The 25,226-nt window shown below is 44.5% G+C and overlaps 1 protein-coding gene across 5 annotated transcripts in view; it reads left to right on the top strand.

The window, feature by feature from the left end:
• FHOD3 (formin homology 2 domain containing 3) overlaps positions 1 to 25,226 on the top strand; it is a 495,595-nt gene that overhangs the window by 303,924 nt on the left and 166,445 nt on the right. For all 5 annotated transcript variants that reach the window (XM_057527272.1, XM_057527271.1, XM_057527269.1 and 2 more), the window contains exons 8-10: positions 3,806 to 3,900; positions 10,800 to 10,943; positions 21,534 to 21,772. In XM_057527272.1, coding sequence (XP_057383255.1) covers positions 3,806 to 3,900; positions 10,800 to 10,943; positions 21,534 to 21,772 — 478 coding nt within the window. The remainder of the gene's footprint in view (positions 1 to 3,805; positions 3,901 to 10,799; positions 10,944 to 21,533; positions 21,773 to 25,226) is intronic.

Here is a 25,226-nt window from a genome sequence, read left to right as displayed (position 1 = left end):
TCTAACCCGCGTCCCCTGCATTGGAAGGCGGATTCTTTACCACCGGACCACCAGGGAAGTCCCAGGGGCAACTGTTTTGCCTGCATCTTCAAGTCAGTTTCCCTTCCTAGTGGATGGGGCCAGGCAGGAAGAGAGAAAGGCAGTAAGCACTCGTGGAAGCCCACGGGAGGGCCTTGCTTTGTCATCTTGCTATCATCAGAGACTTCCTTTCCTGGGGACCTTCACTGTGGTGATCAACAGGAAACTGGTCGAGAACCCTCTGCTCCCCTAGGCGGGGTGCCCCTCCCTCTGACTGTATGAGTTTGCCTCTCAGACACAGGGGGCGGCACTTATTTTGTTACCCACAGACTGGGTAACTTATTTTGAAATTTCAGTCATAAATCTTGAGTCCTGCTAATTTGGTTCAGCACTGCTTTTGAAGAAGTTCCATTTTTCATTTGAATGTGAGGTGATGAGATATGACATAATTTCTAAACATGTGTCTAACACATGATTAACAGGGGAAAAAGAATCCAGCCATCTTTTCAAGCTATCCCGTCTCTGACTTCTGCTCAAGGATACATTGCTCTGTGAAGAATGCACAGAGCATGGTGGAGGTTAGAGTGGACAGAACTCAAGCTCTGTTGCCATTGCTGCTTAGAGCAGAAGTATACCTGTTAAGTGTTCATTGATCACGCTGAAAGGCTTGGAACATGCTGCTGGGACCTTGTATTTGAGTGTTAGACCAACTTGTGTACAAGGCATCGTGCAAAATAGCTTACTATTTTCTTTTGGGTTTAATACAGAGACTCGGGGGGAGAGTAAGAGGGAGAAGTACTGAGCGGTTTATTCTGTGCTTATTTATTCTGGGTTGAGGGAGGGGTGCTACGGTTTGGTGGGAGGAGGAGCCTGGCCTGGGAGCCTGTGTGGAAGGCCTGTGGGTCCGTGTGGGTGTCCTCCACCCACCACCACCACTGCAGTGGCAGCTACTGCTATTCGAGTGCCTGCCATGCAACAGGTACTGTTCTAAGCGTTCTTCATATACAACTCATTTGTTTGACAGATATTTAAGTGCCAACCATGTGCTTGCAAACATCAGAGAAAAACCAGGCTTTCATGGAACCTATACTCACTCCAGTGTTTGGGGTGGAGGAAGGGGAAGTGGAGTTGGAGGGAGACGGATGATAATGTTGAAGGAAATGACTGTCTCCTGATGTTCTCCATCAGTGCTCATGAGAATCGACAAAGTGCTCTACCTCCATGACACCTCACAGTGAGCCTCTAGGGTGGATCCGATCCCTTCAGGTTAGACGCGTCTCTCTAGCCTCTGTTCATTCCACTACTTTGGGGCTCGGTTTCGTTCTCTGTTATGTGAAGGGGGAAGATCGTGTGGCTTATGATTCTAATACAGGACCATCCGCTACCTACACGTACACACACGTAAACCCCAAATGGAGCAACAAAGGTGATGGTGGTGGGGGTGAACTGGACCATTTAGTTCTGACAGGTGGCAGCTCCTGGGACAGTTACGACTGCTGGTGCTTGACACAGGCCAGCTGGAGCCCTGCCAGGGCTATTTGTGTTGAACTAGAAGGTTTCTTCCCCTTCCCCTTCATTCTTCTAAAAATTTTCTATTTTCTGGTCCCCAAACAGTCAAAGGACAATAAACATTTATCCAACAGTGTATGAATACATGCAAATTTCCAGTCTTGAAATCCTTAAATGGTAAAAAGGGAATCAGATATTACAGCTGAAAAACACGGTTTTTAATTAAGCCAGTGTTTGAGTGTTTTCATTATAATGGATAAACTGGTGCACAGATATGTGTGTCTGCATGAGAGAGAGAGAGAGAGAGAGAGGGAGAGAGGGAGGAAGAGAGAGAGAGAGGAAGAGAGGAGATAGTCCAGGCACATCCCTCTCTCCGGGATGCCTGCGGTTGCTTCTTGGCCTTTCCTTCCCCAGGCCCTGTTTGACATGTATGGCTCCAAAGTAAGGAACCAGGAAGCAGTTCTGGGCCCCCGAGCCCCACTAAGAATCCTTCGCATTGATGCCGTCTCTCTTGCATAGGCTTTTCTTTACGCATACGTGGGGAACCCAGTAGAACTCGTGTTTTCGTGTTTTGTACTGAGGTTGGGTGTGAGTGTGAATGACGAAGTTGTCCTTGTTATGAACATGAGCAAAGGCACCTGGAATGCTTGACCTATACTTGGACAGTGAGACCCATGACCTACTGACCACACTGATTGTCTTGAGGGTGGAAACAGTTACTTTGCTGGGCTTTGAAGAACAGGTGTAGACTTCAAAATAGTTTGATGATAAAGATCAGCAAGAAGATAATTTCCAACAGTTAGTAGGCAAAGGATCATGCTTTTGTGTTCACAATAACAAAGGGTCATAGAAGCTTAGTCCATAGGTTCATAGTTTGGACCAACTGGGCAGCTAGTCCAAAGGAAAAGGCTTTTTGTTCCCTTGCTGGGAGCACCAACAGACCTGTACATCAAACTACATTTGTGTCTTTCACATTGTGTAGTAGGTGCCTATTCCTTTTAAAATTCTCCTGTCTTCTTTTCTTACTGTGTGCATTTAACCCTCTGGCTCTTTTAAAACTGCCCCACTTTAACCCACCCATGCCCTCTCAGGGGTCTCCAGTCACTAGTCAGACATTTTATTGAGCACCTACTATGTGCCGGGCACTCTGCCAAGGGCACAGAGATAAGACAGGACACATCACTGCCCTTGGGGAGCTTTTGTTCTCAAGGCCAGGAAATCAGCTCTGACATAACCCATCCATGAATCAGCATTTGGAACCCACTGGTTTTAGGTTATTTCAGACTTTACTTTTTCAGCAAAAATAAGCCATATGCCTTTGAGATCTTTATAGAGAAAGCAGGAAAGAGCTGCACGTTCCACACCGCCACGCCAAGGGCAAGGCAGTACTTCACTGCAGATGTTTATCTCCAGCGTAGGAAATCACATCAGGGTGTCATATACCCTTTGTGGCCTTGGCCTTGGCTTGGCGATCCTGAACGTGGAGGGTTTCCCTGCCCTCCCTGGAGCCACGGGACAGCCTCCAGGAGCCTCCCCCCAGAGCCCCACTGAGGAGTCACCTCTTGCACCAAACCTTCCTCGACCATCACACTGCAAGAGACAGACCTCCCTCGCTGAGTGACAGGCTTGGCTAAGCGCTTTGCCTTCTAAGTGCTTTTACCCTGTGCTGAGGTGTGTTCCTGTACTTATGCCTAACTGTTCCATTTGATTATAAGCCTCTTGATGACAGACTCCCAGAGACCCAGTTCCTTGGTACCTGGTTGATGCTTAAATAGTTATTTGTGCCTTGATTGAATAGAGATAATATACTTCTGTTCTTGAAATGTTTGCTAGATGGACGTTTCACAGTTATTGTTTGAAGTCCATTGCTAGAGTGACTGTAAAGCCCTCCTGCATCCCCTTTCCTTGCAGGAGATGGACATACAGAGAGTACTTACAAAGAATTTCCACACTTAGTAAAATGCATGGTCTAAAAAAGCTGCATATGATTGGATTTTTTAAAAATCACCTACTTAGTATAAAGGGAACTTTTCAAACAAACTGATAGGCATCCTGACACTGAAGAGTATACATTTTCAAGTAGACAAGGATGACATGGTATATCGTCACCTAATTGGAAACATATTCAAGTCCATCCTAAGAATTGTGTCATGCTTTGAAATTTGGTGACTGAAAGGCACTGCCATCATTGGGTGATAAGTCTCTGCGTAAACTGTGATGTGAATTGGACAAGGAGTGTTGAATTGCTGTTTCTAATGATTTTTTGCTTTATTCCTAGGAGTCAAACCTTGGTCAAATATCATGGAAATTCTGGAGGAAAAGGATGGGGTCGACACGGAGTTGCTGGTTTATGCAATGACTTTAGTGAACAAGGTCAGTTGATGTTTGTTATGGGTTGAACTGTATCCCCCCACCCCAAAAGATGTGTTCCTGTAGATGTGTTCCTGAAGCCCTAACCCCTGGTACCTGTGAATGTGATCTTATTTGGAAATAGGATCTTTGCAGATGTAATCAGGTTAAGATGAGGTCATTAGGGTGGGCTCTAATCCAATAGGACTGGTGTCCTTATAAGAAGAGGAAGAGAGATACACATAGAGGGAAGACAAGGTAGACACACATACATGAGGAAGACAGCCAGCAAAAGCAGGGGCAGAGATTGGAGTGATACATCTATAAGCTGAGGACCGCCAACGGATGCTAAGGATTGTCAGTAGCCAATCCCGGATGAAGCAAGGAAGGATCCTACCCTAGAGCCATCGGAGAGAGCACGGCCCTGCTGACACCTTGATATCAGACTTCTAGTCTCTCCACCTAGAAGAGAATAAATTTCTGGGTTGTTTTCTTCTTCAGAAAACCAGTTTTTTATTTTTAAAGCTCTGCCATGTTTCTAGTGGGTGCCGAGGGTCACCTGCCACGCTCACACCAGGTGGTCCATGTAGCCAGCAAACAGTCTGGCCATCAGCAGGCCAGGCCAGAGAGGTCCACTGGGGTGGTTCTGCCTTGCTGCTGGTCCTGATAACTTCTTGCTTCAATTCATCTACAGTAATTTTGCCCTCCAAGTCCCAGATCTTGATGCTGAGCCAGTGGCAGCACAGAGCCAGTAGTATCTGGGACTGAAGCACAGGGCGTTGACGAGGCTCCCACCATCTAGCGTGTGCAGGTGTTTGCCTTCGTTGAGGTCCCACAACTTGGCCTGGCCATCCTTGCCTCCAGAAGCGCAGAGGGATCCATCTGGAGAGATGGTCACAGTGTTCAGGCAGCCTGTGTAGCAAATGTGATTGGTCTTCAGCTTACAGTTTACCAAGTTCCATACCTAATTTCTGTTGTTTTAAGCCTCTCAGTTTGTGGTACTTTGTTATGGCAGCCCTAGGGAACTAGTACATGTGGAAATCTAAGATTTGCCCTCTGAAGAAGAACCACATCGTGTGCACCCCCGTGGCGGGAACACCCTTCAGCATGCCTCTTTGCAAGAGAAAACCCTTTACACCCACACGTGGCATGTGTGCAATGTGTGCTGGTGCTCATACCTGTGAAGGCCTGAGAGTCTGCATGCTTTCTGTGCTTTGGTTCTTTCCAATAAAACCGGAAAGAGGGTAGCGAGAATTTTATGGCTACTCATCCTATCAAGATGTCCCCTTGAAAACATTTTTCCTTAAGAATATAGATGAGCAAGTTTTACTCTAAGGAAATCATTCACAATCAGACAGAAAAGCAAGCACTCTGTTCCACGGCTTATTGACTTCTGACTGCTGTGGGCGAGGTATGGATTCCTGAGGGCGGGTCCCGTCCTCCTCCTGTGATGGTGACCTCACCCTTGTGCTCCCTTTCCTCCCATTACGTCCTCCCTGGTCACCAGCTTGTGTCCGTCCTGAGAGGTGCTCTGACAGTGGGTCCCATGCTGACCTGGGACAGCCCACTCTTAGGACTGGAGCTCCTTCATCCTGGTGCTCGGGCCCCTTCCTCATTAATAATTGAGGGAGGGTGGGGTTGTTTCTCTTCCCTGGACCCCAGACGCCACATCTGCTACCCCAAGATCCTCCCTTTTTGTGCCCCAGGCTGCCAGGTGCAAGCCTAAGGACCAACTGCAGTGATCATTAGTTCTTCAGAAAGGACCCAGAATCTCTTCCTGAAATGTAACTGGAGAAACATTTCCCCTGATGACTGGGGACAAATTAGTAGAAAGCAACATGATTATGAAAAATAATTCTACTAGATATTAAAATGTTATGCAAACTCTAAGGATTAAAACAATGTGGTCTTTACTCTTTCCTCAGCAGATGGCTGAAGCAGAGGGGCTCTGAAACAGACTTCAATGCACAGGGTGACTCACCCTGTGATTGAAATCCATAGGGATGGCCAGCTTTATTCATGACTGGGAGAGGTTTTGATAAATGGAAATAAACAAAAACATACTTTGACTGTATACCAAAATAAATTTCAGGTAGATTAAAGAGTTCAATGTAACATATCAAACTGTAGAAAACTGAGGAAAAACTAGAGGTGAAGATTAACTGGTCTCTAGTTGCCGAATAATAAAATAGTAAAACCAGTCAAAAAGATTCCAAAGCAAAGGATTTAAATATTTCACTGTATAAAACTATAAACTATAAAACATCTTATTTGTAAAATGAAATCCAAAACAAAAACTAAAGGCAAGTGACAAACTGGGAAATTGTTTGCAAAAAACTGGGCAGAAAATGATACTATCCTAAATATATTAAGAACTCCATTGAAAAATGAATGACGTTAACCCTACTAAGATTAAAAGAAATATATAGTAAAACAACAAGCCATTTTCTCCGGGTCACGTGGGCAGTGATTGCTTTTTAATGAAATGCCATTTGTTGATGAGGTCACAGGAAATTTCCTACAGTCCTGGTGGGGAATGGGCATCACTTTTCTGGAAGATAATCCTAAGAGTTCGGTTTTTATTTTCAAAGCTCTTTGTGAGTTGATTTTACCACGCAATTTGAAAGCAATTTTCTGTTGGTTTTTGAAGATGAAAGTCACCTACTTCCTGTCATTTTCAGTCACTGCCATTGTTTTGGAAAACATTAAATTCAGCAAAAATGGCATTTTCACTCTTGCACAGTGTTTTCGTTGTAATGCTCTCCACCTCAGTGGTAGAGGCCATGCTCAGCTGTGTAACGATCCCAGCAGCAGCCGCATGGCGTGGGCATCCTGCTGCCAATCACTGGCAAGGACCCAGCACGTGTCACACTCTCCTTGGCACCATAAGGCATCTCACGTCCAGGAATTCCTCGCTTACTCTTTCTCTTCTGGCAGTTCCGTCTCATCTTTTGTTAGTTCTGGCCCAGGGGAAGTCCAGGAAGGCCCTGAGGACATGATTCTAAGTGTCAGCCTTTCCTCAAAAAGGTCAGCAGGCGGCTGGCACCCACACTGGGTTTGTTTTCTTTTGTTGACTTTTAGTCACGTTTATCGTTCCAGTGAGTAACATCTTCTGAGATCCCAAACATCATAACACATTGAAATGCTAATATGGGTCTGGAAAAAATTCAGACTCTGAAATGTGGGAAATTATATTGCTTTTCTGACTTTTCTTTCAACAAAATGGAAGCTGGCCTAATAACATGGAATTCAAAACATTAACATTTTTATGACGAAACAAGGGTATGAAATTCTAGCCTGCTCATGGTTCTGACACTGAAGTCTGCTCCCTTTGTTAAACAGGGAGATTAATGAGGGGTTTCCAGGATCCAGACTAACCCCCCCTGAACTCTCCCCACACCCCCAAACCATGTCTTCAGCAGATCTGAGGGGGCATCAGAAACGAGCCATTTCCCACCCTGCAAGCTGAAGTTGCATGGTGCTCTGTCCTGATCCAGCTGCAATCTCCTAGGTGGGATTCCCCGCTTTGGGGGCTCAGATATTGACCACCTTGTAGAATCAGATGAAGCAGGTGGCGGGGAAGGGGGGGATGAGTTACAACAGGCATTACCATGGGGCTGGCTTGGAGCGTTCAGGGAAGGCGACCCCAGGGAGCCCTGGGGAGGGAAGCAGCTCTAGCGGAGCCAGCGGGTGAGTTACCTGATGGGATTCACACTGAGCATTTGTTTTTAGATTTGATTATATTGTTTTTTTAATTACCATATAGTAAAGTTGACTTTTTTCTCTTGGTATTTAGCTGTGTAAGTTTTAACACATACATAGTTACGGATAACCTTCACAATTAGCATATAGAACAGCTCCATCTCCCCTCAAATCTCGCTCATGTTATCCTTTTATAATGACATCCTGATCACCTGTTCATGCCCCTGGCAACCACTGATTTATTCTCTATCACTATAGTCCTATTATTTCAGAAATGGGAATCGTACAGTATGTGACCCTTTGAGGCTGGCTTCTCTCACCCAGCACAGTGCCTTAGAGATTCATCTATGTTACTACGCGTATTAATAGTTTGCTCCTTTCTGCTGCTGTATACTGTGCCATTGTATAATAGAAATATGCCACCATTTGTTATCTCTTCATCCACTGAAGGAGATTTGGGTGCTCACAGCTTTTGGCTTTCACAGATGCTTCTGCTTCTGCTGCTATGAACACTGTGTGTACAGGCTTTCACCACACTGGTTTTACCCCACAAGAAAGATTGGATGGGATCAGTGAAAACCCAGGGACTGGAAAATAAAATGTCCTTTAGGACAGAGATTTCTCCCTCTGAGAGAGGCTGTAAAGATTTACTTGTCACAAACCCTGGCAAGACAAGGTCTGAGAGAAACCAGGAAGGGGGTCCTGAGTGTCGTCTGAGAGTGAAGGCATCGAGAGCCATTTGCTCATAGACTTTTCTGGAGTAGCTGCCACCTTTGCCAGAAATAGGCACCTTAGCAGTGAGTGTCAGCGTAGAAATGGGAGGACAGGGCCCAGGAGGGGTGGGAGTGTGGCAGAGTTTGCTGAACATGTCAGAGAATCAGCTGAAAAGATGTGAGTGTGTTTCTGGGCTGCACGGTCCCCTCCCCATGCAGGCGGAGAGCGAAGCTGTCTTTGACAAGATCAAGTGCATTCAGGGTGGTATGGCCATGGACTAGAGAAGCTGTCTTTGATGGTGGTGGAAGGTCAGCTCCCCTGCAGCCACCCGCGAGAGGTGGTGGGACGTGGTTGTGGCTCAAGCCCACATTTTCACCGTGGAAATAACAGATGTCCTCTCAGTCAGTACCCTCAGATCTGGGCCTCTTATTGAGCAAGGGCTCTCTGATCTGTTTGGTTCTACAGACATAATTATTTAATAGAAATCTCCCTACCAACCCATCATGGTTGGGCTTGCTAAGGCAATGGGGATTAGGTCCAGGAATTTAACCTCCTGGAAACTTCTGAGAGAAGGAACCTCAGTTGACTCTCAGCAGGGAAAAAAGGGAAGAAGAAAGGAAGGGAACGGGGAGGTGAGGAGACTGCCAGAGGCCCCTCTCTGTGCCCATCCCACCCCCCCACACTGCCGTGTAGAAAGTTTTGAATCTAACCCTGAATGTCTACTCACCTGTGATTGGCAGGTCAGCAGTCAGTCAGGGCACCTCCCATCATTAGCCCTGCCCTGGCGTTTGTATCACCATTTCCCTCTCATCTTTTAACAAGTTCTGGAGTTTTCACTAAAACCAAAAGATGGACTTGTTCTGATGAGAGGGTGCTTTGGACAGGTGTGTACTTTTTCAGTTAACTCAGTGGACTGCTATCTGCTAATGCAGCAGTGACTGCCTTGCCCGGCATCTGCAGACACCTACGTGTGCTTCCACACTTGGCCACTTAGATGTGAGCACCTGTTTATTTATTACAGCTGCTGACTGCTCACAGCCTCCTGTTCTGTGTCCTTGCTGGGCCCCCTGATGGATTAAGCTGTCGTATCCCAGTTATTTTTCTTCAGTGTCTGGTCTCAACAGCAGTGAGTTGTATCCTCTTTGTTCAGCATAGAAGGGAAACAGCCATTATTTGGGTTATGAGTAGAGACATTCTTTCCAATATTAATAGCCCCAAAATAGAAGTGTTAAAAGAAGTTGGTGCTGTGAGATGATCCTTAAGAAAGTATTGGTCTTTTTTCTTTCAAGGCAAGTCACCATGTTTAGAGTAATTTTGAAATGCAATAATAGTGAAATAAATAGGGAGTCGAGACCTTGAAATTTCAGGCCAGAGTAGCTTGTGTAGAAGGCACAGGTGTGTGAGGAAAGGAGACCAGAATAGCAGGTCTGAGCGCAGGGTTTTATTAGTTATTATTTAGAAACTTCCTGTTACCTCAGGCTAATCCTTCCCTCCCCTGCCTTCATCTCCCTCGTTTATAAGGTAAGGGACTTGGAGTAAATCACCTCAAGGGTCCTTCCAGTTCTCAGCCTGATCTGAGCCATCATCCTTCTTCTAAGAGAAGCAGAACTCGAAGAGAAGTCTGCTTTTTCTTCCTTGGGTTATCTTTTTGTCTCTTGGTTGCCGCTTTAAAATTTCTCATGTTTTCCTAAATGTCTTAGACCAAGGGGAAGGCCTGCCGAACTGAAAGAAAAGGGAATCATTCAATTGTTTTAACTCCAGCTGTTGGTAGATCAATCTTAATGGGAGTTTTTCTGATCACTGAGTGTTAGTTTTCAATTGCCATGTAACAAATTACCACAAATTTAGCAGCTTGAAACATCACAGGCTTATCATCTCACAGCTCCCGTGGGGCAGGGTCCAGGCACCCCCTCGCTGGGTCCTCTGCTCAGAGTCTCACAAGGCGGCAGTCAAGGTGTCAACCAGGGCTGGTGTCTCGTCTGAAGCTTGGGGTCCCCTTCCAAGCTTCTGTGGTTGTTAGCGGAGCTCATTTCCTTGCAGCTGTGGAACTCATGGCAGCTTGCTGCTTCTTCTGGGACAGCAGGATAATCTCTCTTCTAGTCTCGGTGCTCAGAAAAGGCCTAAACCTACTTTAAATGGCTCACGTGATTAGGTCAGGACCACCCGGCTACTCTCCCCTTTGATTAACTCAGGATCAACTGATTTGGGACCTTAATGACACCTGTAGAATGCTTTCACCTTTGCCATATAACGTCACCTAATCATGGGAGTGTCCTCCCTACCCTCAAGGGGAGGGAATTGTATAGCATCTGTATCCCGGGGGGTGGGATCTTGGGGTTCATTCTGCTTACCACACTGAAGAAGCTTTTTCTCAAATGAACTTAGCATCTGTTTGCTTTGCCCCACATTGTTATACTCGTGGCCACTGGCTACCATGCAAAAAATGCCCTGAGAGCCTTGTGACAGTCCCCTAAGACATGTCTGTGTCCTATTCTTTCTCCATCCAGACCTTGTCAGGATTGCCAGACCAAGACACATTCTACGACGTGGTGGACTGCCTGGAGGAGCTGGGCATTGCAGCTGTGTCCCAGCGGCACTTGACCAAGAAAGGGACTGACCTGGACTTAGTGGAGCAATTGAACATCTATGAGGTAACAGGATATGTGTATGCCTTTTGTAGGGCCTCATACAGCCTGGACAAATGTCAGAGGCTGAGAGAAACATACTCTAGACCAGTGGCTCTGAGTGTGGTGTGGCAGCATCTGCAACACCTCGGAGCTGCCAAAATGCAGGTTCTCAGGCCCCGCCCCAGACCTGCTGAGTCAGAAACTCCAAGGGTGGGCCCAGATTGATTAATTGCTATTTTATTTTAAAGAACATTCATTCTGAATGAGGGGTGGTGGGGAAGGAGGCACATAGATCGTGTTTCTTATCCTTGGATAGAGGTGGAACTTCCGGCAGGGCTCTACATAATTTGTAGGGTCCACTGCAAAATGAAAATGCGGGGAAAAAGTGCTATTAAAGATACTAAACTTTTCACTTTCTTCTGCTTTCTCTCTCACCTTGTCATGGTGTTTTTTTTTTATTTGCTAAAAGTATGTACTCATTGAAGAATATTTGGAAAATACCAAAAAGTGTAAGAGAAAGAAATCACCCATGATTTTATTACTAACCATGGTTAACATTTTGGTCTGTTTTTCTAGTCTTTTTTGTAAATGTTTAGATTATTAACTCTGGAGATAATAGTCTATATACAGTGTTGTGTACTGAATCTTTATTAGTAAATATTTTGGAACCATTTTCTTTTGTCATTGAATCGTCTTCAAGAATTTCGTTTTATTAGGAACATAATAGCCTGTCTGTGTGCAAGTACCATAATACATATAACCAGTCCCTGTTTTCTCAGATTTAGATTGCTTCCAAGTTTTTGAAAATGATAAATGCTGTTATAATGAACAGCTTTATTCATAAATTTGTGTGCACAGCTAGAGCCCTAGGAGGGATATTTCCCAGCTAAATGGCTCCATTGTGATCTTCACTGGGTAGAAGTGGAGAAACTGACATGTAACTCATTACTTCCTTAAAGTTACTGTCATAATAAGTGACAAGCTGAGGAACAGAACAGAATTATCTTTGTATGATCTTAGGAAAAATCAGTGGAAACTGAGCCAGAGAGATCTGCTGTCAGAGCATAAAGCTTCCCACAGCTGGCCAGCTCTTTTACCCCTGCTCTGGGCATCTTCTCCTCTAATGAAGCCTCACTTACCCAGTAATCTGCTCACACTTTCGTGTTTTATTATCAGTGGGTGGTGGAGGGGTATGTTCTCATGGCCCCTAAGAGACAGGATAAAGTAGGAATTAAGTAATACTAAAGATGGAGAAGGAAGGGACTAAAGACAGTTGGCTCACATCAAGGTAGAAGGACTTTTCCCAGTACGTATACCTCCCTTTCTTTACCCCCTTCCCCCTGATCAGAACTCCAATCTCTGAGACTCTGCTCAACCAGGGGCTTATATTATCATAGCTTTGGATTCTGTGTGGTCAGTGTGTATCAGAAGATAGCATAATGCAGGTGAATTTCCTACTAGTGAACAACTGGGAGAGCATTTTGAAAAGTAGCCTGGATACCTCCCCCAGAAGACTACTTCTGGTTTCAGGGCATACTTTCTCTCCAGTCTACCTGACTCTCAAGCTACCTCCCCATCTTCCTCTTTCCATTCATGCCAAACGTTTTAAAAGATGTCCTGTGTTCACCGTCTTCCTTTTGTCAAATGGCATTTGCTTAATATTTTAACATTAAGTACATATCATTCACAAATGTAGATTATATGTTTCACTCAAAGAACAACAAAACAAACACCCATTGTTATAGTTAACTTTATGTGTCAGTGTGACTGGTGCCCAGATATTTGATCAAACATTATTCTGTGTCTGTGTAGGTATTTCTGGATGAGATTAACATTCACATTGGTAGACTGAGTAATGAAGATTGCCCTCCTCCATGTGGGTGGGCCTCATTCAGTCTACTGAAGCCCTGAATAGAACAAAAGGCTGAGCAAGAGAGAATTCACTCTCTGCTGATGGAAATGAGCTGGGACATAGTTTGCCTCTTACCTTTGACCTCCGGCTAAAACTAACACCATTGGCTCCCTTGGTTCCCAGGCATTTGGACCACAGATCTTGGGACTTCTCAGCTGCCATAATCATGTCAGCCAACTCCTTACACTAAATCTCCATATATATCCTATTTGTTCTGTTTCTTTGGAGAGCCCTAATACACTCATGTATTTAAGAAGTAGAATATTACCAGTAACTTGGAAGTGTCCTTGATGGCCCTTCCTGGTGTCATCCAACTAACTTCCAGCACTGTTCTCTCTTTTTTTTTTTTTTTAATAATTTTGTCTGAAAATAACTTATTCTGTAAGCTAACACAAAGGATCAGATTATCAAATAAGAGTTGACAGATCTGAGATCTTGCTACCTATAGCAGAGCTATACTAATCTATCCAGGCTAATAATTTCCAGAATACAGAGGTGCAGAGATCTGTGACTCCCAGGTCTTATATTCATATATCAGACATGTGCTTTCTGACCCAGAACGATAGATGAGGTCTCCAAGTGTGGTTCATGCGTCACCTCGCCCAGCGAGTAGTTTGCTTCATAACTATGAAGGCTCTCTACTACATAGTCCAGAGAGTCATGGCGTATAAATCCATAAGTTCTGTGTTTATTTAGTGTAGGTGATCCTTAGCCAATCCTAGCCTGCTAATTAAGGGCATTCCAGAAACAAGAACTCTCATTTTAGCAAATATCATCAGGCTGTTTGTTAGATAGTCTAGTTATTAGCGTATTTACAAAAGATTAGATGGGGTCATTGTATTCTTTCTTTCCCCAGAAGCATCACTACTACAAAAGGAGTGGAGGGGTCACAGGCCAGCTGTTTTAACTCCTTCCTCCCAGTCTGTATCCCTAAACAACATATTAATTTTGTCTTTTTATGAATGGAACCATACCTTTGGTGTCCTCCTACAGTTTCTCTTTTTGCTTATTGTTTTTGAGACCTACCCATGTTGTTATGTGAAATTCTAGTTTGTTCACTTTCACTGCTGATGAGTATATCCCAATTTATTTATCTGCTCTTCTCTTGATGGATGTCGGCTGGTTACAGTTTTGTTGCCATGACAACGCTACCATGACCATTCTTTTCTGCGTGTGTGTGTGTGTGTGTGTGTGCGCGCGCGCGTGCGCGCCCAATACTCTTTATGTTTAGGTATCAATTCTATTCTTGCTTTGTAAAAATATTTAGAAGTTTTTCTTCATTCTCTCTGCCTTTGTCTCTGGTCTTTGATTATCTGATAGAATTCCCTTGGGAAATTGTGTGGCCCTGTGATGAAGAGTGTGTGTGTGTGTGTGTGTGTGTGTGTGTGTGTGTGTGTGTGTGTGTTGGAGGCAAGAGATCTTTGGTAACTATGTTTTTTCTATGGGTATTGGTCTATTTAAGCTTCCTATCTTTATGGAGATCAGTTTTTCTGAATCATATTTTCCTAGGAAATTATCCACTTTATCTGGATTTTTAAACTGATTACTAAAGAGATATATAAATAGTCTCTTAGGAATGTTTTTAATTTCCTCTTGCTCTGAAGTTATTTTCCTTTGTTAATTTTTGTGTTTGTAATTTCTCCCTCTTTTTCCTCTGGGTTAACTAGTGGTTTGTCTATTTTGTCGTTGTTGTTAATTTTGACTTATGTATGATTTGCAGTGCTCTTCTGTTTTGTAACTCAACTCAAAACGTTTTTATCTCTATAATTTCCTTCTTTAATTTTCTTTCAGTTTACTTTGTTGTTCTTTTTTTAGATTTTTAAGTTGTTTATTTACTTCATTTCCTCTTATCCTTTAACCATCCTCGCATTCCTGGACTGTAGCCCACGTGGTCATGATGTGTTCTTTTTTAAAGTGTGCTGTTGGAATTCTGTTCGATACTAATTTATTTAGGATTTTTACGCAAATAGTCATAAGTAAGATTGGTCTCCCTCTCAGCCTCCCCCCTCTTCCTCTCTTCCTTTTCTGTATGCCGTCCCTAGCAGCTTGGGCACCACTGTTATGCTAGTATCATAAAAAGATGATGCTGGTGGTCATGAGACCACTTTTGTATGTTGCTCCTGTAGAATGCACTCCTGGTGACTATGTCTATGGATGTCTCCAGGGTACCTCTCTGATTGTTCCTCCTCGATGTCCTCCCATGGATCTTTCTTCTCTGTCCCTTCCCTTTCAGTGTTGGGGTTTCCTTATCAGACCTGCTCTCTCAGTACATGCAGCCTGCACTATGATTCACCCAGTGAGTTCAGCAGCTTTGGAGGCTGGTGGCTGATACCTTGACCCTGAGCTTTCTGCCAAGGCTCCTGGCTGCCTGCCCCTCTGCCTGCTTGTCTTTTTGTATTACGTTCATTCATTCATTGAGGGTATGTCATATACTCTGCTGGGGCTGAAAATACAGAGCTAGAAGATCTGTCCTTTCCCCAAGCAACTTTCATTCTGTGGTCTAAGACAAGCAGGTGGCTGGTTCCCCCAGCAGCTAAATGTGATGGCACAAGAAAGGACATGGAACGTGCCAGAGGAGCTCAGATTATGTTAGTCACAGCCACCTGGAGGCTGCACGTGACATGTATCCAGCCCTAACAAAACCTTTTATTTTTCTCCCATGACAAAAACAAAAATCCTGCACAATCTGTTCATTTCTCCATCTCTACAAAGAGCAGAGTCTCCCAAGTTACAAACCCGGAGCTGTCCTGGACTCCCTTCTCTCTCTTCTGTCCCCACGCTCGGAAGTCTGATTGCTGAAGACTGTGATTTCTTCTCCATTCCCCTAGCTCAGGCCCTCATCATTTCTTGCCTGGATTTTTGCAATACCTTCTCATTCATTTGTTCCTCTGTGAATCCATTCATTCAACAGAACTTTACTGAGTATGTACTATGTGCCAGGCACTATTCTAGGCCCCAGGACACAGCAGCAAACTAGACAGACAAGGCCAGTGTCCTGAGGGGATGCACATTCTCATGGGATGCAGACAGTGATCAAAGTACGTGAGTAAGCTGAGGATCCAAGATTGCTGGCGTGTCTATGAAGAAAAGAGGCAGGATAAGGTAGAGGTGAGACACTGAGGCAGGGGGAGGAAGGCCCATCTGAGGTGGTGGCCTAAAGAAGGACAGTGACAGAGGGAAGAGTAGTGGAGGAGCTCAGGTTTGGCAGGTGTGAAGGGTTGAAAGGAGGTGTGATGACGGGCAGGGCCTGGAGAGGTTGGTATCTGCAGAGTGGCATCACCCGGGGGCTTCTCTGCTTATTCCCTCTTCCTAACTCCCTGCAACTGAAAACAAAGGATCCTCCTGGAAGTCAGATCTGACTACGCCATTCCTCTAAGAAAATAAACAGGAGTGAATTAATGAATGAATGAATGAAAAACCTTAAAACCTTTTTCACAGCCCGTGGGATGAAGCTCAAACTCTTTGAGTTGGTACAAGAGCTAACACCGTCTGTGGCCTTCGTGCTTCTGTGGCCTGTCTCGGGTCATTCCTAAGATGTCTCTGAAGTTTCAGCCACACTCAACTTCTTCTGTTTCTTGGACGTGAAAGGCAGGTCATCAGGGAGCTTCCCTTTATCCATTCTCCTTGCTTTGCCTGGAGTGCTCTTCCTTCCCATTCTCAGGGAGTCATCTCAGACGTCCCCTCGTCCGCAAGGCCTCCTTGGCAAGGTAAAAGGAGTTCCTGCTACTTGTCGCCTGCACTTTGTTTATAACCCAGGAAGGAGCACTTGTCTGTGTCCACACCTCAGACTGAACAGTCCTCAGGTCGCACTTGTCTATCTGTTTGCCTTTGTCATCTGTCTCATTCCCCTCTAACCCCTGTGCCCAGCAGCACACCTGCCCAGAGTATAGGTTCAGTAAGCACTTGAATGAAGGTCTCTTTTAAATATCACACATTTTATTAACAGATGCTGGGTTGAAGGAAGGGCATGATTTAATCAGAAATCAGCTACCTTAAATGGGGGGAGATGCTTTGAGTAATCACTCAAGGTGATTACTGAATGCTTGGGATACTAAGTAGAGTCAGGATTTTTATTCCTTTCTGAAAATTAATGCAGTTTTAAAAATATTTAGTGCCACAGGACAACTAAGTTCATTATATGCAAGAGCAGCAAGGAGGCCTATAAGCAGTGCCAATATTTTCCTCACAATAGACTATGAATGTTTTCAAGCCATTGTAGAGACCTTGGTTGGGTTTCTAGAATTCTTCTTAATAGTGGAGGATGTCTGGTGACCATATGTCCTGGACTTTCTGGGGAATGCCCAATTCCATGTAATTTAATTCCATTTTAGAAAGGTGATTTAATCCATGTTTAATTAAATTCATTTGAATTTTTATAGCTTTGAATGATTTTTCAAATACATAAATTCACAAATCAAAATAAAAAGTCTTTTGTCAGATTGTGTTCTAACTTTTGATTCTGAAAATGTGGTCCTAGTAATGGCAAAGGCATCTTAGGGCTGAAGACTTTGGGGGTGAGGTGGTGACTGTTACTGTCAGGAATAAATAACTTATAGATCCAATCTCTTAAAATTCTTCCTTTGTCATAGGTGATTTTTAAAATGTGTATCAGTTAGCTCTTGCTGCATAACAAATATGCCAAAAAGAGTGGTCTTAAAACAGCAATTATTGCTCATGATTCTGTGGGTCAGAGATTTGGGCCTGGTTCACCTGAAATATTCTCAGGGAGCTACAGTTATCTGATGGCTTGACTGGGGCTGAATGGTCTAAGATGGTCTCATTCACCTGGTTTGGCATTTGGTGCTGCTGTTGGCTGGGCCATATGTCTTCAGTGGACTAGCCCGAACTTCTTCATATGTAGCAGCATTTCAGAAGGACAAGTCCCAAAGTGCAAACACTTTTGAGGCATCTATGTCTTCTGATGTCGCATTGGCCAAAGCAAGTCACATGGAAAATCGTTGACTCAGTGTAGGAGAGGGCTACACAAGGATAAGGAAACAGAGAGGCATGATTCCCTGGGAGCCTAGTGCTATAATCATCTGCCACAACCTGTCATCAGAATAGTTTCTTCTTGAAATCGTACTAGCGCTGGCATCCACTTCACCTAAAAGCTGAATCAAGATGTATAGGTGTGAATTTAAAAGAAAATGTGGGATAGCAATTTGGAAAATGATAACATCTGATGTGTAAAGATGGCTGCCTGTCATGGAGGTTAGTAGTAGTATAACAACGTAAACTCAAAGAAATGTTAATAGATTTTGACCTCCATTAAGAATGTTCAGATTGTTCAATGTTTGATGATATTAAGAAATTATTTTAAGCAGGACAGTGGTATGTGGTTATGGGTTTTAGAAATCCTTATCTTCTAGGGATATATACTGAAATATTAATGGGTGAAATTATATGATCTGGGATTTATCTCAAAAAAATCTGGCTGTGGGGTCTGTGGCAGGGAGTAAATGAGGCAAGATTGGCCAGGGTCGATAGTTGTTGAACTGTCATAGGTGATGACAAAAGTCATCAAAAGTCTTTGAGCAGTTTGAAAACATATACAAAACATACAAAAGTCTTTGTATATGTTTGAAAATTTCCACAAAAATTTAAAAAGTATGTTTAGATCATTCAGTGGCCTCAAAGACTGGTGGAAGTTGCCACAGATGCCACCTTAGTCCTCTCCTCACTGCTTTCTTGATAAGATGGGGTAGGATGTGGAAGCAATCAGTGCTGGATGAGGAACCTGCTTGCTCCTCATCTTGGTTTTATAGACAGTGCTCTACATTTGATTAAAAGAGTCAGAAGGTATATGACGAGGGGTCCAGCAAACAAAACACTCCATCATTTGGGTGAGATTAGAGATTGTTCAGGACATGGTTGATCTCACCTTGGGTCCCATGGAGGATACTGCACTTGTAGTTAATTAGATCTGACACCACAGATTCTGAATAAGTCTCTTGATAAGTGCTGTTATCTCCAGGTGTTTTCCAGCCCTTAGTGGTCTTGACTGTAATCCATAGTGCTCCCTAGAATCTGAAGAATTTGGAACTGCCATCGAGGCCCTGTACGTGAAAGTGCGTCTCTCTTACTATCATCAGTGGACACTGGTGATTCTAAGATTCTTCTTGTAAAAACAAAACCAGGAGTGAAGAGCAGCCCCAAATTTCATGTTACAGCATTCCTGACTGCCAAGCCCGAGACTGCCATTGGATCTCCTGGGATTCTGAGCCCCATTTACCTTCCACCCCCATGCACCCTTTTCTTTGTTTAAGGGGATGGATGTTTTGTTGAGGATCTGAACTTTAGACAGCCCTCATTGAATTCCCTTTTATGGTGTCATTTTGATAATCTTTCAAGACTTTTCATGTAAACTTTCTGATTGTCTCCATCTTCCTTGACAAAAGGCAGTTAAAGTAGATTTCACTTTGTGCATACTCCGTGTACTTCTCTGAAACGCACTGTGAGTGGAATGCTATTTGATCCTTGCATCTCTGAGGTTAGACAAGGAATTAGAAATATCTGAACTCTACTTTATCCCCTAATCTTATCATTCCAAATGTGTGCTTAATTAGAAGCAGAATCAATACTTCAGGTCAGAGTAAGTTCAAATGGTCTAGAATTTGTACATCTAAAAATGAAGAAAAAATAATTGGCTAGTAATATTTTAAAATACTCTCCTTGGTTAGGTGTATAATCATTCTCAAACTTTCCCCAGAGAATGCCATTTAAAGTGCTAAAGTTGAGATGATAAAAGTGGTTAACGAAATACATAACTTCTTTCTTAGTTCTTGCAGTTATACCACAGACTCCCCTGCGCCACCCCCCCTCCAGGAAACAGACTTTCCAGCGAGATTTTGTAACAATAGAGCTTTTTCTGAAGTCTTATCAATTCTTACCTCAAACCTCCCCAAATTATGTCTGACTTGTAAATTCTAAGGGAACAGAATAGTCAAAATATTATTCAATTGTCTTCATCTATCTGGGAGTTTGTTATAGAATGTATCTGGCACATAGATAGAAGAGTTTTCACTAAATCAATCTCACCCAAAAGCTAGAACTGGAGGAAACTGGAGATGGAGCAGATCAAGGGAGGCTGCACCCCTGAGAAACAGGCCGTGCATCTCAGGTGTCCATCCTCGTGAACAGGATGAGAGTGGCCAATCTGGCCTTGACTAAGCCAAGCTCACCTTGCTGTGTGAACACAGTTGGCATCAACGCTTTGGACAGAGGAGACCACTGATTTTGCAGTAGCCAGGTTTTAGGTAGACAGGTGATGTCAAAGCCAAATAGCATGGTTAGCCATCTAGGTCTTTATATTGCTTCTCCATCCTCTCACTTGTCAGGACCACGTTGTGAAATGTGACCAAGAGCACACACAAGGCTGGAAAATATGCACCTTTGGGGACGGGGGACCATATGGGTCCTTGGGTGCCAAATCAGAGAGACTGCTGGACTTGCTTTGGCCTGGCCCATCTGGTCTGCGAGGTGGCCTGAACTGCCAGTTCTGTGTGATGGAGGAATCTGTGGGCATCCTAGGCCCCTTCATCCGAGGGCCTATGTTGGGGAAGAATGGTCATATTAATTGAGTACTAGCCACAGGGAAAGCCCTACCCTAGCTGCTTTACATATGTTAGGTAAGTTTTCTTACCACAAACCTGAAAATGCAATCCTCTTAGCCTCATTTGCCGAGAGAGAGGCTCTCGGGCAAGCAATTTGCTGCAGGTCACCCTTGGTCCACTAGTGGCCCAGGCAGCCACACAGAGGTCTAGTCAATGATAACTTGTGCTCGTCTGACCGTGTAGTTTTTGAGAAGGTAGGCGTAAAATTAATTAAAGAAGCTGGAGCTACAGATAGGTGTAACCCATGGTTGAGAAGAGTGAGCTCCAATAAAGAGGAGCGCATGCATAGAGATGGTGGGTGTTACTGCGAGCTGAGAGGACCAGGGAGCAGGATCCAGGATAGAGGAGATCAGGAGAGGGCCGAGCTGGGCCTTTGGACAGGGCACCACGCAACTAGGAGCAGGGCTCCTAGTGTAAGTGCTTTTAAGAGGAAATTTTTTTGAAAAACGGAATTCTAGAGGTCCAGTGTATTTCTGGTCCATATTTTTGCGACCGCAAGTGCAAGCAGGCGCCTGAGACCAGGCTGCAGAGGGTTCCCTGAGAGCCGCGGTGCGCGGGGATGATCTAAAGTCAGGCCTCTCAAAAGACCTTTAGGTGAGGCCGTTCGGCTCACCTAGTTTGTGGCTCCCACCTTTCTCCTTGCTGTGCTCTTCTGAACAGCCTCGCTGGGACAGCGAGCTCCGAAACTGTCAGGAACTCCGGGGCTTCCTGCTGCCGCTGGGCTTCAGGAGAGACTCCGCCTCCTGGTCCAGGGAAGAGCAAAGGCGGTGGGGGCGGGGGGCGGGGCACGAGAGATGACCTCGGAAAGGGCAGTGCTGGGCCGCAGGGTGAAGAGACCATCTAATTACAAAATATTTCTCAGGTCTTCTCGTGACATCAGTTGACCTTTTTGTATCCGTTTGGGAAACTCACACAGTGGCGAGCATCTTTTGGTTTGCAGGCGGCGCTTTAGGATGCGTGTGGTTGTGATGACCTTGCAGAGAAGCCGCAGCCACAGGGTGGGAAGAGACGGCGTAAAGTGCTCATTGGGGCGGGACTGTGAAAGGCTGTGAGGTCTGAGCTCGCGCTGGGCACTCTCTGCTTTTCCAGGTGGCACTCAGGCTCGAGGATGGCGACGAGACGGCTGAACCACCCCCCAGCGGGTGCCGGGACCGGAGGAGGGCCAGCGTGTGTTCCGGCGCGAGCGGCGAGCACCAGGGCCTGGACCGCAGGCGGAGCCGCAGGCACTCGGTGCAGAGCATCAAGAGTCCTCTGTCGCCTCCGTCCAGCCCCTGCTCCCCGTTGGCTCCTGACTTCAAGGCCAGTCAAGTGCGAGATCTCCGTGAAAAGTAAGTATTAACCCAGCCGCGGAGAGGGGCGCAAGGATGCCGGAAAGAGGGGGGGGAGGCCACAACCCCACGGGTGCCCTTGACCATCCCCACCTCTCCTCTACCATTAAACCATCACCCCCAATTCCCCCGGAACTTCCCAGGGCGAGGTGGCCCTGGTGACATGCGTAGACTTGGTCTTACTAACGCACGAACTCATCTTCACCCACTTGTGTTTTCATATTATTTAGCATCTCAGTTAATATCTGTGTAGTAATGCTGTGCTTTATCAACTAGAAAAGAATCCAAAACACAAAACTTTGGCCTAGAAATAAATGGTATGCCACCACACAAATGTGAGATCGATAGAGTCTGAGGTACTCGTGACAATACATGGTTGAGGTAGAGTTAAATAGAACAAATATATGCTTCCGTATAACTTCAGTAAATACTAATGCCATCATTTATTCAGTCAGTCATGCAGCATAATTTTTAAGTGTCTGTTATAGGCCAGGACTGTTTGAAACCGTGAAGACATATAAATAGAAAAGATATGATCTCCATTCCTGTGAACCTCCCATCTGAGCAGGGAGAAAATAAGAATGAGGACAAGGACATAAAAAGAAATAGATTGACAATCCCATGAGAAATTATATATGTCCAAAATATAAAATTTGACAAAATCTATAGGAGCTCAGAAGTAGTTCTGTAAAACAGAGGTGCAGCAAAAAGATGGCCATGCCGCTCTGGGGTCTGGGTCCAGTTATATCTTCCCAAATGGATGCTATCAGTTCACTAGGATGGTGGGACTCTGTAGACCAGTCCATACCAGCCAACTCCACTGAGGCTGACAGATACACTGGTTGCCAGTGCACCTCTTCCTGCTGCTGGCGGAAACCCTGCTCACATCACTTGACTGAAGCATTTTCCCCCCATCATGGAGATCCACCTGGGAGCCAAATGTAGGTCAGGAGGCTGCTTGGTGTAGAAGAATATAACTCAGAATAAGTGGTATGACCTTAAGATAGTGAGGTCTATCACTATCCACATATGTCCCTTCCTCTCTATCCCTAAGGGGACACCCACCCCATCCCCACCACTACCAAGAAGTGACTTGAGCAGTCTGGTACTCATGGGATCACTGGAACATGAACCGGTCCACGCCTTTGGGTGCCCCCTATTACAGAAGGAGAAGGAGGGCATCGGTCTGCGAGCGATGTGCAAGGCATGGTCCATGTTGACACCCTTCTCCATCACCTAGCCCTCCATCTACAGGTTTTTCTGTCTCTAAGAGTCTGTGTATAGCAATCTCTATTTTAGTGAAAAGAAGACCAAAACTTCTGAACAGACTGAGGAATGAGAACCTCTACTATGAACATTGTACTTTGTCATCTAAGATCTTCAAGAAATTCAGGCAGTGCTCAGAGGGCCCTGGAAGCTCTCTGTAGCGCTGCTTCTGGCTAATAGCTTGAGAAATTAACATGGAGAGAGCTGAGGAAAGTGTACACAGTGGGCTGAAAAATCGGTTTAAAACCACCAAAGAGGCTGAAGGTAGGAGTTAGGAGGCCTTGTTAGCAGCATTTGGTGTTCTTTTGCTCTGTCTGACTTGTGTCATGTTTGTTTCTGTTCTGTTTCTTGTTTTTATACTTTTCAAAGGTCCCTGTGTTGTGAGTTCAGGTGACCACACCTTGTGATATGTTGGCAAAGGTAACAGCAGTGGAGTGCACCATCCTGGGCACAGTTTTGAGACTCTGGGCTTGGTTGGATCTGGAACAGGAGGCCACAGACGCTCCTCTGAATGTTCCTGCCTCAGTGTTTTCAAATAGGACTGATTTTTCATTTTAATGAAATTATTGCTTTAATGTAAATTTCATAGCATTTGTTTAAGAAAAGGACACTTTCCAGCTTACCAAGAAAGATAAAGGTTTTCAGATTGATGATTATGAAGTGGCTTCATCCATGAAGCCTGTTGGAGGGATTTTGCCCTGTGGCCCCAAAATGACACCGTAATTTTGGAAGAAGTGGGAGTAGAATAGAGGGAAAGTGTGGCGAGAAGCAAATTGGGAAGCAATCCCTGCGTGCATAGCTTAGTCACCTGCTCAGCATCTGTGCCTCAAAACATTACCTTAGAATCAAGAAGTTCATTGTGCTCTATTCCCCGTAGACCTTGAAAGACACAGACGCATGCCTGACCTAGATTACTCTTCATCTATGTGAACGTTCCGGCCCTGCTTACTGCTAACTTGTAGCAACATGCCTGCATATGTCACATATGAAGAATTTTACGCTGAATTGTATTACTCTGTGTCCCAACTAATGCCAAGACTTTTGAAAAGGAGGTAGAGCTGTGTTACAGGTTAGGGAGAGATTCATGTTGTCCTGAACTGTATATGGCACTCTCCACTCAGATGGTTCTTCTCTGTCACTTGAATTGGATTCTCATGATGATCCTCTGTAGGACCCAGGCAGGACAAGTATCATTATCCTCACATTACAGATGAGAAAACAGTCAGGGGCTTGGTGCCTTGTGATGAGTCTCAGGACTAGGGAGCTAAGCCCTGGGTTAAATCTAAGTCTTTGGCCTTTGCCGCTCAATGTCCGACTCGTATAGAACCACTTGCCACCCTACCATTCCTAAACATAGTCATTGAGTGAGATTTGTACTTCTGACTTTTTAGACAGGGAATTTGATTTACATACCATGTATGTGTATTTTTATTCAGGTGAATATAAAAATCAAAGAGAGTCGAACAGGAGAAAATCCCCAAGTCTTCTTACAGACTTAGGCCTGCTAGGCTATGTGCTTTAATAAGGACGAATAAGCCTCAAAACTCACATTGCTCTGCTTAGGTTTCTGAAGAAATAGAAGTCCACAGTGAGCATGTACCAAATAAGGTATGAGTTTATTGGTCATCTGCCACCTAAAAGTACCTCTTGTGACTATGTAGCCATAGTGAGTTTCACCTTTGCAATTAAATTTACAGATCTGATTGGAAGAAAAATGTTGATGCTTTCATTTTTTCACCAAGAAAGTTATTTTTAGCATCTAATCATCAAAAGAGCCAGTGTCTCTGGTTTAAATTGTAATAGTATATAGTGTTAGGACTAAAAAGTCTTCAGGGTTGTCAAGCCCAGACCAGAAGCCCTTTCCGTGTACGCAGCCTCGGACATTCTCCTCCTTGAGGCACCCCATTCTATCCTTGAACTTTTTGGCTTATTAGTAAAGTCACCTGGTCTAAATTTGCTCCATATTGTGGTAGCTCTATTATTGCTTAGCATTTCACTGTATGGATAGAATTTCCCTATAATGTTTCCCTATTCATCCTGATTCTTACCTCTGGCGACACACACTGGGTCTTCTTCCTGCTCTGTATATCCATCTTTCTGACAATGAACTTGGCATGGGACTTAATATATAAAGTTTAATTTCATCCTGTTGATTTCCACACAACATTCTAACCCGTAGAGGTAATTT

Source organism: Balaenoptera acutorostrata, chromosome 13, assembly GCF_949987535.1.
Source record: "Balaenoptera acutorostrata chromosome 13, mBalAcu1.1, whole genome shotgun sequence".
Classification (NCBI taxonomy): Eukaryota; Metazoa; Chordata; class Mammalia; order Artiodactyla; family Balaenopteridae; genus Balaenoptera; species Balaenoptera acutorostrata.
The sequence above is the reverse complement of the archived record's forward strand: the minus strand, read 5'-3'. Positions and strand labels throughout refer to the sequence as shown.